Genomic DNA, 14,909 nt, shown 5'->3' on the forward strand with positions numbered 1-14,909 from the left:
CTCCTCTTCTTTTTCTTCCCCTCTCTCTCTCTCACACCATTTTCTCACCAAACCCTAGCGAGTCGAATCGCAGCCAGCAGCTATGGCGATCCGGCACCTCCTAAATCTAGCCCGTCGGTCTAGGAGAACTATCGCTTCCCGATGCGGAAAGCCTTATTCCTCATCCTCCGCAGCCGTTGCAGCCGCCGGAAATGACACTCTGGCGCCGTCGCCGCCGCCTCCAACCGCCATGATCTACGATCGCCTAGCCGAATCCGTGAAACATAAACTGAAGCGGCTAGAAAACCCCGACTCGCGCTTTCTCCAATACAACTCCCCCCACCCAGTTTTGGCCGACCACACTGCAATCCTCACTGCCCCTGCTACCCGCGTCACCACTTTGCCGAACGGACTAAGAGTTGCCACCGAGTCCAACCTCGCCGCTAAAACTGCCACCGTCGGCGTGTTCATCGACGCCGGCTCTCGGTTCGAGACGGAGGAGACTAATGGCACCGCTCATTTCCTCGAGCACATGATCTTCAAGGGCACCGAGAGACGGACGGCTAGGGAGTTAGAGGAGGAGATTGAGAACATGGGAGGACATCTAAATGCATACACTTCCAGGGAGCAAACTACGTTCTATGCCAAAGTCTTGGATAAGGATATCCCTAGGGCTTTGGATATATTGGCGGATATTATTCAGAACTCGAAATTTGATCAGAAACGTATCGAAAGGGAGCGAGATGTAATTCTCAGGGAGATGGAGGAGGTGATTCTTTAATTTTCCTTTGATATTGGGGATAAAGTTTGCATCTTTAAGTTTTTAAGATCTTTATCAGGTTGTTACTTTATTTTTCAAGTTAGAGCCTTTACCAGATTTTCTATATTTAGGAAGGATTGGATGATTTCTAGCTTGATTCTTCCTCGGCAAAATACTGATGAACCTTTAAGTATAAGTAGTAAAGAAGTAGTTTTTCAATGGATGCTCTTCTATGTTATTTCTTTTCCTATTTAGATGGTTATCTTTACTGCAAATAATTCTTCTGATTGTAAATTTTATGGCACGTAACATATGCTTGCATAGTATCGCCATAGTATCGCTTATATATGCATGGTCTTGTTAATTTAACATAGGGTGCTGCTATCTATTAATGCTTTATGCAGGTGGAAAGTCAGACTGAGGAGGTTATTTTTGACCATCTTCATGCAACTGCCTTCCAGTACACCCCTCTCGGCAGAACAATTCTTGGACCTGCTCAGAATATTAAGACAATCACCAAAACGCATCTAAAAGACTACATCATGACACACTACACTGCTCCCCGAATGGTATTTTTGAACTTTATTTTTTGTATGAATCCTTTTTATCTTATTTACATGTTGCTGGGTTAACTTGCATTTGACCATTGTTCATAGTAGTCTATGCTCTGAATTCTGATACATTATAATGGCTGTGAATTTAGGTGGTTGTTGCCTCTGGTCCTGTTAAACATGAAGAGTTTGTTGATCAAGTTAAGAAACTGTTCACAAACCTGTCAACAGATCCAACTACTGCTTCACAGTTAATTGCCAAGGGACCTTCAGTCTTTACTGGCTCAGAGGTATGCCTATCTCATTTGAGGGGTTTGGTTTTTTCTTCTTACAACAATAGAACAATAATCATGATATCTTTTAAATGGAAATTAGGTCAGGATGATTGATGATGACATTCCTTTGGCCCAATTTGCCGTTGCCTTCGAAGGTGCATCCTGGACAGATCCTGATTCCGTTGCTCTGATGGTTATGCAGTCCATGTTGGGATCATGGAATAAAGGTGCAGGTGGCGGGAAGCACATGGGGTAGTATTTTGAATTTTCCTTAATGTTAATTAAAGAGCATATAATTCAATAATTCATTGCAATAATAGCTGGAATATTATCTCATTAGTCTAGGTACTGATTGGTCTATGAATTGTATTCAGTTCTGAGCTTGCACAAAGGGTTAGCATAAATGAAATTGCAGAAAGCATGATGGCATTCAATACCAACTACAAAGACACTGGTCTCTTTGGAGTCTATGCAGTTGCAAAGGTGAGTGCTCGGTCATTGTACCTCATTGTACCTACATTTAAAAAAAAAAGAAAAGGAAAATAGGGTCTCATTTTCCTTTGACTGACTATATACTAGTTGGGGCTATTTACCTTATTACTTCGTTTCTATCACAGCCTGATTGCTTGGATGATCTGGCATATTCAATTATGTACGAAACTAGTAAGTTGTGCTATAGAGTTTCGGAGGCTGATGTGACTCGTGCACGTAACCAGGTATTTGTTTATTGATACACACAGACACATACATGCATATATCTAAGTAATATTACTTACCCTTTTCTGTTTCATTTCTTCCACTAACGTATGATTTTGCAGTTGAAATCTTCTTTGCTGCTTCACATGGATGGAACCAGTCCTATTGCTGAAGATATTGGTCGTCAGGTAAATTTTTCATAAGATCTAACCTATAACTTCTCTTTTTCAATTCCGGAAAAGTGGTTGCAATTAAGATAATGCTTACATAGAATGTGAAACTAAGACCTCTCATCATGCAGCTTCTTACATATGGCCGAAGAATACCATTCGCTGAATTATTTGCTAGGATTGATGCTGTAGATGCAAGCACAATCAAACGTGTTGCAAACCGGTTTATATTTGATCGGGTAAGAAACTATACTTCGAGCCATTTTCTCAGTGGCAGTTGATTTTGCATTAGCTATGTTTTTTGACTTGGATATTTTCTTTTGTCATCCCAGGATGTTGCTATTTCAGCTGTGGGTCCTATCCAGAACTTACCCGATTACAACTGGTTCAGACGCAGAACCTACATGCTCCGCTACTAGTTTCTCAATAAACTGGAGCTGTTACAAAATCACTTTTTCTGTGTTCAGAGTGGCATATTTCAAGATCAACTAGGGCTAACTCTCAAGTCTTCCTGCTATTCTTTTCGCCCTCTGCTTTTGTTTCCTGTAAAATTTTTCCAAGCAACGAAAATAAATAGCTTGCGTTCAGCACATTATGTCAATCACAGGCCCAAACCAGATTTATTCTTCCAAAAACTGATAGCATCCATAAATGCTGGTACAATGAGTGTTCATCTGGTTTGGATAGAAGACATGTAATTTTGCCAGATTTTCTTTAATGTATTCAGTACTCCGGATTGTTGCAGAATTTTTCATATTGTGCCATGTGAAGGTGCAACTCTGAGTGGTATAAATGACCCATTTTGGATTATAGATTCCAAAATGTCTTCACATTTTTACTCTGATTCAATTTTTATTTTTATTTTTATTTTGTTGTTAAAAGTGATACTTATTTTATCTGTTCTGTGTATTATTTATTAGTCAAAGTGAACCAAATGTATAAAATGGGTAGGAAGGGTTTCATGATTTTGCGACTTATTCTAATCGATATGTTTAACAAGTGTAGTTAGGGAAGTAATCTCAACTAAGTTGGTAATGTTGTTGATTTGATTATTATAACATGAGGTTACAAATTGGACTCTTAATGGGAATGGTTTATTGACATTTTTGATTTAAATTAGACAATTTCCACCTTAAATATTAACTTTAGGTGGCCGAGTGAGTGGAGCATTCTTAATTGATTATTTCACAAGGTCTTCTTAGTGCAATTTAAATAGTAATTACAATTTATAAAGGGACGAGTTTCGATATACCTTGTAATTTACTTAGTGCACATTCTTAGATAATGATATACCCTTGAATAATGGTTGTTTGTATCCCTCATCATCCAAAAGGCAAGTTCATTTCATTCATTTGGCAAGAAACAAGTAATAATTTGTATGAATGTAGGATAGAATGATTCAACCAATTCCTACCTGTTAAAATGCCCACTACAATCTCACCTTCACTTGCATTCCTTCTACCCTTTTCCTACTCAATCCTTTGCTTGCTGACAGTCCTACTAACTCTTCTATAAATCAATGCCTTGCTTAAACCAGGCAAACTACTAAGTTTTTCTGCTAAACACCTTACTATCAAACATGGGCTCTAATGTAGGCCAAACCTCTACAAAACAAGATGATGAGCATATCTTCAGGAGCAAATATCCACCAGTACAAGTCCCTGATGACATGACACTGCCCGATTTTGTGCTTCATAACGTGGAGCTCTATGCTGATAAGGTGGCTATTGTGGATGCCACCACGGGGAAAGAGTTCTCGTATGGCCAAGTTGCGAGGGATGTCAGGAGGTTTGCTAAGGCGTTGAGGTCGCTGGGCCTGAGGAAGGGGAGACTGGTGGTCGTCGTGCTCCCAAACGTGGCTGAATATCCCATCATTGCACTGGGAATCATGGCTGCTGGTGGCGTCTTATCGGGCACTAACCCAACTTCCCATGCATCGGAGCTCAAGAAGCAAGTCGAAGTTGCAGATGCGAAGCTCATTGTCACTGATGCACCAACTTATTACAAGGTAATGTAGAATTGCAGACCCTCAGAGTCTTTGCTAACTGCTGCGCCTTTATCAATGATGAGAAACTGTTTTCTATCATCACAAATGGCAGGTGAAAGATTTGGGACTTCCAGTAATAGTAGTAGACGAAGAACGTGTGCAGGGAACCATAAACTGGGATGAACTGCTGGAAGCTGCAGACCGTGCAAGCAATGATTTTGCCATCACCGAAGACGAGGTGGTGAAACAGAACGATCTGTGTGCCCTTCCTTTCTCCTCAGGCACAACTGGGATGTCAAAAGGGGTGATGCTAACCCACAGGAATCTGGTGGCTAATCTTTGCTCCTCACTCTTCAGCGTTGGACCGGAGATGATAGGGCAGGTGATCATACTCGGATTGATCCCATTTTTCCACATCTATGGGCTGGTTGGAATCTGCTGCGCAACCATGAGAAATAAGGGGAAAGTGGTGGCAATGCGTAGGTATGAACTCAGGGCGTTTCTTGATGCTCTCATCACCCATGAAGTCAATTTTGCACCCATTGTGCCACCCATCATTCTGGGGCTGGTCAAGAACCCTATTGTGGATGAATTTGATCTCTCCAAGCTCAAACTCAAATCCATCATGACAGCTGCAGCTCCCTTAGCACCCGAGATCCTCAATGAATTCCAGAAAAAATTCCCTGGCATTCAAGTCCAAGAGGTCAGCAACAGCAACAGCAAGCATGCATCCCAATATTGTTTTTAAGGCAATTCTCAGTATAATCTTCACATTCTTCTGCTCTTGTTGCTAGGCGTACGGGATGACTGAGCACAGCTGCATCACACTAACACATGGAGATCCAAGAAAGGGCCATGGCATTGCCAAGAAAAACTCAGTAGGCTTCATTCTTCCCAACCTGGAAGTGAAGTTCATTGATCCTGACTCTGGTTTATCTCTTCGAAGAAACACCCCAGGAGAGATTTGCGTCAGAAGCCAATGTGTTATGAAAGGTGGCAAAACTACCATCTATCACTGTCTTCCCTTCCCTCAAAACAAAATCCTATTGGTCTTCATAGTTTAAGTCGTCAGCTATGGACAACCAAGGCTGATTTACTTCCTTGGTCCTTTGCCGGTTAGGGTCACAAGATAGGGTTAACCCAGTGCACATCCTCGGGTAGTAACTGCGGGTTTCCCTCGTCATTAAAAAAAAAAAAATCTTAATGCTCCTCATTGTACTTAATTTTCAGGCTACTACAATAACGAGTATGAGACTGCACTCACAATTGATAAGGATGGTTGGCTTCATACCGGGGACATTGGCTACATCGACGAGGATGGAGATATCTTCATTGTGGACCGGATCAAAGAGCTGATCAAGTTCAAGGGATTCCAGGTAAGAATACTGCCAAGTGCATCATACTCGGAGCATATATAAATTTTCTTGAGTAATTAGGAATGGTGATGAATAACTTACAGGTAGCTCCGGCTGAGTTAGAGGCCACACTTCTGAGTCATCCTTCAGTTGAAGATGCTGCTGTGGTCGGGTAAGTAGAAGAAAAAACATCTTCATCAACTGCATTGCATAATTCCATAACTGCATCCATTAAGCTGCGCTGCAGGTTACCTGATGAGGAAGCTGGGGAGGTGCCGGCGGCATGTGTGGTTTTGTCCGCTGGAGCAAAGGACAGCGTGGAAGACATCATGAACTACGTGGCATCTAGCGTCGCGCACTATAAGCGAGTCAGAGTTCTTCATTTTGTTGACGCCATTCCTAAATCACATTCCGGGAAGATCATGAGGAGGGTTATCAAGGACAAGATGGTGCAGAATCTTACCACTGCATCATCCCATGATGTCCTTAAAAAGCTATTGGCATGAAACTGACACCTATATACCTATTTCTTGGGTGTAATCTTTCACCCGAGAACCAACTGTGGGTACCTATTTCTTGTTTAGAGGCATTCATAAATCATAAGCATTATGTCAAAAGGAAATTGAGATTTTATTGCATCATTGATAAAGAAATTGGTCTGACAAGCATACATTTTGCCTTTCTTTAGAGCCACTACAACTGTGCATGAACTAAAACCATAGAGAAAAAGTCTTTTAACTTCTTGTACACGGTTATTGCCCACATAATAACATCAATCAAGAAGAGCACAAAATATGTACAGGCATTTAGTTTGTAACAAAGGAACAAAACCAAGTCCTTCAAGAAACCAGAAACCCATTGAACATCACTTCCAATCCAGCATGTCAAGTAGCCACAGAACCTCTTCTTCTGAATTGGCAGCATCACAGAAATCCATTTCAATACCAAAAACATCAATAACCACATCGCTAGCCCCCTCGGTTCCATGGTCCATGAAGAGCAAGGATATCCATGCCCGAATGCCAGACACGAATAAGCAAACTGGAGAGGAGAACTCGAGATAGTCGTATGCCAGAGCCCGGTATGCTGTTCGGTCTACGTAATCGAAAATGGATTTGTTAATGATACAAGCAACTTTGTTCTTATCTTTCCGCCCCACAAGCACAGAAACACTGACTGTCTGGCTCAAAGGGACTGTAAACCTTGGCTCTACAGGAAGAGTCATCTTGTATTCTGGCCCTTCCAGATGAAACCTTAGCACATCGCAGATACCGGGTGGCGGAATCCATGTCCCCTTTTGGAGAACAGGTCCTGGCACCACTTCTGAGAATATTATCTTGTCGTCAGCCCAAATGTCAATGTAGAATTCCAATTCGTTGAAAGACAATCTAGGAGGGAGAATGATTCTGCGATTCTTGTGCTTGTAAAATGTCTGGAATAATTTGTAGTAGGTTACAGTGGGTGGGGATGGACGTTTGCATAAAGATGGCCACTTCTTTGCACATAAACACTTCCAGAAGTAATCATCTTGTGCAATCTCGCACCACTGTTTGCAAACTAACATACATGTAGCAAGGTCAGTGCCCTCCAAGAATGGGAAGACAGCCTTCAAAATTTCTTCACACGACATTTTTGGTACAACAACAGAACTGACAATTCAAACTCAGCACTCAGCTAAAGCAACTCATTAAGGAATTATGATTGCTGAATCCATCAACTAGTAATCTTTTCCTGTGCAGTGACACATACAATCAAACATTATAAGATAATCCAAATGCACAAGCATCAGAATGAAGTGTAATCAAAAACAATATTTAGCCATGCTCTTTTAGCCAAACACAAACGAGGTAACCTCAAATATATTAAGAAATTTTAAAAAATTACAGGACAAAACATATATAAAACAGGTTTTTCTTTTCTGGATCACTCTGTACAGTTGCAAACGGAAAACAATTGAAGGAATAAATTGTTGATCATTGTTAAACTGCCCAATTTATCCAGAAGTATCATATCAAATTAGTAATGAGAAGCAATCACCATTCCAAAAGACATAACACTAGATGCATCTATTTTTATCCCTTTTTTGATACACTTAAAACTATGCACATTATATATCCTCAAGTAATCCTGTTCCTAACAGTTAGACTAGCTATAAATTAGATACTGATACAAAAACTTAAAAAAGCAAGCAGTTTTATAGACCTTTCAAGATGCTCTCTACTTATCCAAACAAGAGCAAGCTTTTTTGGAATAGAGAGTATTTTTTATGGACGCAATAAAGCCAAAAACATCTGCATTTACTAATACAATGGCATCTATCTAACAGAGATCATGACACTGAAATGAGTCCAAACTGGGTGCACAAAATGTCAAAATTACAGTCGACGATAGCAAATCATAAACTCAAAACTGCTTTAATTTGGAAACGAAAATAGGAGAACAAGCTCAATTTCTAAAGATATGCACAGAAAAACCCTAAATAAACTCCCTGCAAAAACATTGTATAAAAATATAACGCATTCGCATACAATCTAACAGCCAAGTTGAAATCGAAACCAAACTGCCGGTCTCATTAAATCCTAATCAAATAACCGAAATCAAAAAAACAAAACAAAGTGTTTCATCACCATAACATGCATACCGCTATAAAATGAAAAATTAAACACTTTTTACATCCAGTTTTTTGAAGATCTAACAAATAAAATGGAAATCAAAGACGAAAAAATCAATCGAATAATAGCAAAATTACCTCTACTTAATGCTCGGAGAGGCGTTGAGAACCAGAGTGAGATACAGAGATGCCTTTCGCTATTTCGCCTTCGATCAATAGAGAGAGAGAGTGATCGCATGTGCCGCGTCGCTGTTCCGTATTTCTTGAGGATTAGGTTAGTCTGACAGAGCCATTAGTGGGTCCCAATTATATTAACGCCGATAATTAATCACAGATCGACGGCTGGCGAGAGTGAGAAGAGCAGAAGGAGCATATCGATGTGGTGGAGCGCGCAGCACTCTACCGACGCTGCTGAATTATTCCACGTGGAAGTTTCCCCACAGTCAAAAATCAACAAAATGTCAAATGGCGTCGGCAGTTGGTGGTCGAAGACGATATTTGCGGCTTGTTGGGCCTTCTGTTTGGGCCTCTCAAGTTTTATGGCCCATCTTGCAAAAACTTTTTTTTTTTTGGAAAGATCTTGCAAAAACTTGTTCGTTTTGCATGGAAAATTTGTTTGGACAATTTATATCATGGACCAGGGTGCACAATGCACCCCGATCCAAAATGATGTCGTTTTGGTTCTTTTAATTAACGGATTTGTCGTTTTTCATTCGGTCTTAACTTATAAGATGAGTTCTGTGTATTTTGTTGTGACATTTTGTGTATTCTAGTCATTGATTCTGTATATTCTAGTATGTAATTCTGTACATTATTGATTTTCAATACCATATCTCATGGAACATAAGAGATAATACTTAAAGGCTTATATTCTGTGTATCCTTTTCATTGATTCTGTGTATTCTAGTAGGTAACTATGTACGTTATTGATTTCCAATATCATACTTCATGAAACAATAGAGATAATACTTATGCTAATAATTCTGTGTATTTTATTCATAAATTCTGTGTAATATAGTATATAATTCTGTACATTATTGATTCCGAGTACCATACTTCATGAACTAATAATGCTAATACTTAGGCTATTGATTGTGAGTATTCTATTTAATGATGTGTATTATTTTATATACCTCTGTACATTAATGATCTAATTTTTATATTTAATGTTATTGCGGTATTGGAAATCAATAGTGTACATAATTATGGTATTGGAATTACTAATGTACATAACTGTATAATATAATACACATAAACACTCAATAGAATACACAGAATTACACATAACGGGAATTGGACGGACGGAACGGTGTCCGTCGCGCGTCAACTCCCCACTAGTACTGTCAAAATGGGCCAAAGCCCGCGGGCCAGCCCGCACCCGCCCCGCGGTGGGGCGGGTTAGGGTCATGAAAAAGTAGGCCCGCAAAAATGCGGGCCAAATGGGGCGGGCTGAAATTGACCCGCAACCCGCGCGGGTCACGGGTCGGCCCGCGGGCTAAGTACTCATTAATTACAAAATAAATAAATATATAAATATAAGTAAACAATATATATATATATATATATATGTGTGTGTGTGTGTGTGTGTGTGTGAATTACAAATACGAAAACACAAGCATTAGTACTGTATTTTTGCAGTTTTGTTATTCATTCATTACTAATATATATATATATATATATTAATGAATGTAAATTAAAACACAAGTATTAGTACTGTTAAGGTATTAGTACTGTAATAATACTTATATATTAATACATTCATTAAAACACAAGTATTAGTACTGTAAGGTATTAGTACATTCGTGTGTATATATATATATAATTCTTGTTATCTTTATAATTTTTTTTACTTAATTTAACATGAAAGTAAAAAATAAAAAAGCCCGCGGGCCGACCAGCGGGGCCCGCCAACCCGCACGGGGCGGATTAGGGTTGCATGAATCCTAACCCACGGGCCTAACGGGCCGGCCCGCAAAAGCCCGCTAAAAATTAAGCCCGCAGTGGGGCGGGCCTAATGTGGCGGGTTGGCCCACTTTGACAGTACTACTCCCCACTACTTACTTAAACGACGTCGTTTCGGACCAAGGTCCACGATATAACGATTGATTTGTTTGCCAAAATGGATGGAAAGCAATAATCGGCAAATTATGCATGGACCCAGATCCACAATTTTAAAACTCTATATACAAAATTACATTATTCAATATTCACAATTTTTGAACTCTATATTCACAATTTTGTTATATAGATTCAAAAATTGTGTTATACTGTTGGATATAGAGTTGTGAAATTGTGAATATAGAGTGACGGTAATAATGTGTTTACCGGTATGTATTTGAGTATTATTGAGTATTTGAATAGCGTTGAGTACAGTGTTTAGTGTACAAGGTGAGTTGAGTGTAGTCTTGGCCAGTAAGAAGTGTCGTCCCTCACTAAGTGGTTGTGAGCCTTTTTATTCCTTTCAGCTCAGTAACGGAGCATTGATGAGGAGTTGGCCGTTGGACATCGATACCTGAGGTGTTGAATGCTGAGGAGCTGAACGTCTGTCATCAATGCTGAGGAGCTGAACGTTGGTCATCAATGCTGAGGAGTTGGACCGTTGCGCATTGATACTGAGGAGTGAGGTGTCATGGGTAGTTTGAGCTGCAACTGTCTTGGTCACCAATGACGGTTCCGGGTCGGGTACCCAATTACCCTATCACCAGCCCCCCACTCCCTAGCTAGCGAGAATGGCGGAGGTAGTTAGGGAGTATCAGCCTGGCACTTGTGCTAAAAATTTGGTATGTTGGATTCTGGAAGGAAATTTTACCGGATGGAATTTTTTTTTTTTCCTACCTCGGCACCGTGCCGAGGTCACGTGGCTTGTGACTTCGACACGGGGCCGAGGTCGCGTGACCTCGGCGCTGGGCCGAAGTCACGCTACCTCGGCACGGGGCCGAGGTCGCGTAACGTCGGCCAGCGCCGAAGTCACGCTACTTCGGCGCGAGGCCGAGGTCACGGTACGTGACCGTGCGTTTTTTTTTTTTTTTTTTTTTTTTTTTTTTTTTTTTTTTTTTTGTCGCTCTGTGTGTGAGTTCACTTTGATCAGCCGTAGGCTCGGTCAAAGGTCAGCTCTCCCATCAGGTAGCTAGCGAGATCGGATCTCGTGCCGGCCATAAGGGAATAGAGTTTTTTATTTGATGAGGAGCAGCGCCACTTGATGAGGTGACACCACTTGAGGAGCCACTTGATGAGGTGGCCGACTTCAAACCAAGTGTTGGCCGAGGTCAGGCCTCGACCAAGTGTGGCTGAGGTCAGGCCTCGACCAAGTGTGGCCGAGGTCAGGCCTCGACCAAGTGTTGGCCGAGGACTGACCTCGGGTCGAGGACCGTCTTTTTTTTTTTTTTTTTGAGTGCGAGATTGGCCGAGGACTGACTTCGGCCAAATTGGAGAGTTTTTGACCGACCATCAGCGAATTACATGTTTTTTGCGTTGCACGGACTTTTCCTCTAGCTCACTGTTTCTTGCTTCCTCGCCCAGGTCGCACCTCCTCTTCTTGGTGTTGGAAGCTGAAGGCTCAGGATCTTCTTCCTTTCGCCACACATTGTTGGGTAGGCTTTGTTGATGCTGGTACTGTCCCGGACACTCAACGAATGCTGGTGCTGAGGGAAAATGCACCATTCCCATTTCCTCAGCGTGACTTAGAATCACGCTAACCGGGTGAGTGAGCGGTGTTAAGTGCCGCGGTGGGGCAAGACGAGGTCGCTCATCTCTTCCCTTCGTTGAGGGTGGTTGGTTTGGTCGTGGTGCCTGGCTGGGCGGACCAGCTTTATCAGGTCGCTCACTCTTTCGTCCTTCCTCCTCATCCTTCTTTCTCCTGTTAGCCTCTTCTGCGTCTGCGTATCGGTTGGCCGTTCTCATGAGTTCTTCATAAGAGCGTGGGTGGTGGGTGTTCAGTTGTTTGTGGAAATCGTCTGACCTCAGTGCTTGGATGAAGATGAGAATTGATGCCTTCGAATCGAAGTCATATACGTTGTTGACTTCTTTTTTCCATTTGCTTAAGAAGTCTCGCAGGCTTTCTCCCTTATCCTACTTTACCCCACCGAGATGTGAGAATGGTTTCTTATGTTGTATACTCCCGGAGAAATAAGACAAGAAACTTTTGGATAGCTCTGCAAAAGTCTGAACTGATCCGTCTGGGATTGTGTTAAACCAATCTTGAGCAGTCCCGTCCAAAGTGGACAAGAACGCTCTGCACATTATGGTATCGCTTGCCCCAATCATGACCATGGCTGCCTTGTATCTTGTCACATGGGTATGCGGATCTGAAGTGCCAGTGTAGGCCTTGATGGTGGGTAGTCGAAAGTCTTTTGGAAGAGGAACTTCCATTATGTCAGGAGAGAATAGAGCAGCCATTCTTACCTCCGGTTCTGGTGAGTGTTCTCTTGCTTCTACTTTCTTTTCCAAATCATCTATCTGCCTTTGGAGTCTTTCCACCAGGCCTTCCTTTGGTGTTTTGTGTCTAGTGGAGTGACGCGGAGCCAATCCACCAGATTCGCCCATCCTTTCTCCGGATGGTCGTTTGGTTACTGCATTTCCTGCTTGGGCACGGGGACCTCTATTGGAGGATCCTTGCACCCCCAGCCGATCTCGGATAGATCTAGAAGCCGCAGGTCGTTCTCGAACAGATCTGGAAATTGGTTGAGTTCCACCTTCCTGTCGTTGAGTTCTGTTTCGCCTCGGAGATTGCACTTCTTCTTCCAGAGGGGGTGGTGGCGGTAAGATCTGGCCTTGCATGCCTGCGACTAGTTGGGCCATCGTCGCCGCCGCCTGTTGGATGACCTGCGCTGCTGCCTAAAGGTCCACCACCTGGGCGGGAGCAGCAGTTGCTGGGAGGGGAGTACGGCCACCACCATGGTTGTTGTTGAGTTGGCTAGTGCGGCCACCACCATGGTTGTTGTTGAGTTGGGTATCACGAAGATCACCCAAGGGGTGACCCTTGTTCACCTGACTAGGTGTGTGCGAGCTGCTGGATCCAGATGCCATCGATAGTGATGAGATGAACTGAGTGGTTTTTTGATTTTGTGATTTTAGCCTGAGATCTGATCTCGGCTCTCAATGAAAGCACCAATGACGGTAATAATGTGTTTACCGGTATGTATTTGAGTATTATTGAGTATTTGAATAGCGTTGAGTACAGTGTTTAGTGTACAAGGTGAGTTGAGTGTAGTCTTGGCCAGTAAGAAGTGTCGTCCCTCACTAAGTGGTTGTGAGCCTTTTTATTCCTTTCAGCTCAGTAACGGAGCGTTGATGAGGAGTTGGCCGTTGGACATCGATACCTGAGGTGTTGAATGCTGAGGAGCTGAACGTCTGTCATCAATGCTGAGGAGCTGAACGTTGGCCATCAATGCTGGAGAGTTGGACCGTTGCGCATTGATGCTGAGGAGTGAGGTGTCATGGGTAGTTTGAACGGCAACTGTCTTGGTCACCAATGACGGTTCCGGGTCGGGTACCCAATTACCCTGTCATAGAGTTATGTAATTGTGAATATAGAGTTCTAAAATTGTGAACATAAAGTTCTAAAATTGTGAACATGGGCCCAGTCCACCTTGCAAAGTGGACCCGGGTTCATGGCATAACAACCGCAATAATTCTTACCAAAAAAAAAAGTTAAATAAATTTTCAAATGAATATTAGAATTGAGTTCACTCGTTTGGAAATCAGGAAATGACTTCTCGAAAATATTTTTTAAAAAATGATTTATTTTTTAAAAAATATTTTTCTTTCCAATGTTTGGTTGCATTTCAGAAAATTATTTTAGTGTGTTTGGTTTATTTTCTAGAAAATGAGCCGAATTGTAAAATTAAACATCAGTTTCAAACTGGTTCATGATGGAAACTATTGATGTGGGTTTGTTCGAAAATGGATAAGGTTGTGGTGAAAAATTAGCTTGTTTTTCCTTTGACCGGAAATTGATTTCCATTGACTTTAGTATTTTCCCCTTTTTCCAAATACTGAAAACCCCTAAAATAATTCCAAACACAGCCTTTCAAGAAAATAAGAATTACTATTCCTAATGAAAAAACTAGTCGACTCATTCAAAATATGTTAATAATTTTGCTTGGTTAACCATTGAAAGTACATTCCGCAATAAATCTCATTCACCAAAACCTTAGAATTGAAATAGTAAATGATTGTATTTTTTTAGAAGAACGTGAAGACCCGTAGCCACTTTCCACAAATATGTAATGGGTAAATTTGTATATGCCTACAAACAGCACAAGAGTAATTGACATTCGTAGTTGGAGGGTGTACGTGGTGGGATTTTATTTGAGGGATAGCGTCCAGGCTGGCTATGAATTGCACAATGCGTTGCTACAACTTTTTCCCTGCCGCATTTGAAGCCTTCATGTGAGAAGTCAAGTTTTCCATGTGTCGTACGAACAATGGCACTTCTGGTTCACAGCACTACAGCCATTACCAAATCTTTTGGAATCCAAAGCTTAATTATTGGGTAAGTAGTGATTGAATGGCACCCCCCCCCCC

General features: G+C 41.6%; 3 protein-coding genes across 3 annotated transcripts; 2 read left to right on the forward strand and 1 right to left on the reverse strand.

The window, feature by feature from the left end:
* Positions 1 to 20: 20 nt before the first annotated feature.
* LOC116020075 (probable mitochondrial-processing peptidase subunit beta, mitochondrial) lies at positions 21 to 3,267 on the forward strand. Its single transcript, XM_031260540.1, has 9 exons — positions 21 to 748; positions 1,144 to 1,308; positions 1,443 to 1,580; positions 1,666 to 1,817; positions 1,940 to 2,048; positions 2,183 to 2,281; positions 2,384 to 2,449; positions 2,563 to 2,670; positions 2,764 to 3,267. The coding sequence occupies exons 1-9, from the start codon at positions 83 to 85 to the stop codon at positions 2,848 to 2,850; spliced, it is 1,590 nt and encodes a 529-aa protein (XP_031116400.1). The 5' UTR covers positions 21 to 82; the 3' UTR covers positions 2,851 to 3,267.
* A 743-nt stretch (positions 3,268 to 4,010) lies between these two features.
* On the forward strand, positions 4,011 to 6,279 carry LOC116020443 (4-coumarate--CoA ligase-like 1). Its single transcript, XM_031260915.1, has 6 exons — positions 4,011 to 4,439; positions 4,531 to 5,121; positions 5,213 to 5,411; positions 5,649 to 5,794; positions 5,878 to 5,945; positions 6,021 to 6,279. Exons 1-6 carry the CDS (start codon positions 4,011 to 4,013, stop codon positions 6,277 to 6,279), a joined length of 1,692 nt encoding a protein of 563 aa, XP_031116775.1.
* Positions 6,280 to 6,382: 103 nt separating this feature from the next.
* Positions 6,383 to 8,665, reverse strand: LOC116021296 (F-box protein At5g39250). The gene is made up of 2 exons (XM_031261921.1): positions 8,523 to 8,665; positions 6,383 to 7,504 (listed from the first exon to the last, which is right to left on the reverse strand). The coding sequence occupies exon 2, from the start codon at positions 7,401 to 7,403 to the stop codon at positions 6,639 to 6,641; it is 765 nt and encodes a 254-aa protein (XP_031117781.1). The 5' UTR covers positions 7,404 to 7,504; positions 8,523 to 8,665; the 3' UTR covers positions 6,383 to 6,638.
* Between the last annotated feature and the right edge of the window lie 6,244 nt (positions 8,666 to 14,909).

The sequence above is a fragment of the Ipomoea triloba genome, chromosome 5 (assembly GCF_003576645.1).
Source record: "Ipomoea triloba cultivar NCNSP0323 chromosome 5, ASM357664v1".
Classification (NCBI taxonomy): domain Eukaryota; kingdom Viridiplantae; phylum Streptophyta; class Magnoliopsida; order Solanales; family Convolvulaceae; genus Ipomoea; species Ipomoea triloba.

Coding starts and splice junctions, on each gene's coding strand:
- LOC116020075 (XM_031260540.1), top strand. CDS start 83: ATGGCGATCCGGCACCTCCTAAATCTAGCCCGTCGGTCTAGGAGAACT. Junction 2,450..2,562: donor CTGAAGATATTGGTCGTCAG/GTAAATTTTTCA, acceptor CTCATCATGCAG/CTTCTTACATATGGCCGAAG. Junction 2,671..2,763: donor ACCGGTTTATATTTGATCGG/GTAAGAAACTAT, acceptor TTGTCATCCCAG/GATGTTGCTATTTCAGCTGT.
- LOC116020443 (XM_031260915.1), top strand. CDS start 4,011: ATGGGCTCTAATGTAGGCCAAACCTCTACAAAACAAGATGATGAGCAT. Junction 5,122..5,212: donor CTGGCATTCAAGTCCAAGAG/GTCAGCAACAGC, acceptor TCTTGTTGCTAG/GCGTACGGGATGACTGAGCA. Junction 5,946..6,020: donor GAAGATGCTGCTGTGGTCGG/GTAAGTAGAAGA, acceptor GCTGCGCTGCAG/GTTACCTGATGAGGAAGCTG.
- LOC116021296 (XM_031261921.1), bottom strand. CDS start 7,403: ATGTCGTGTGAAGAAATTTTGAAGGCTGTCTTCCCATTCTTGGAGGGC.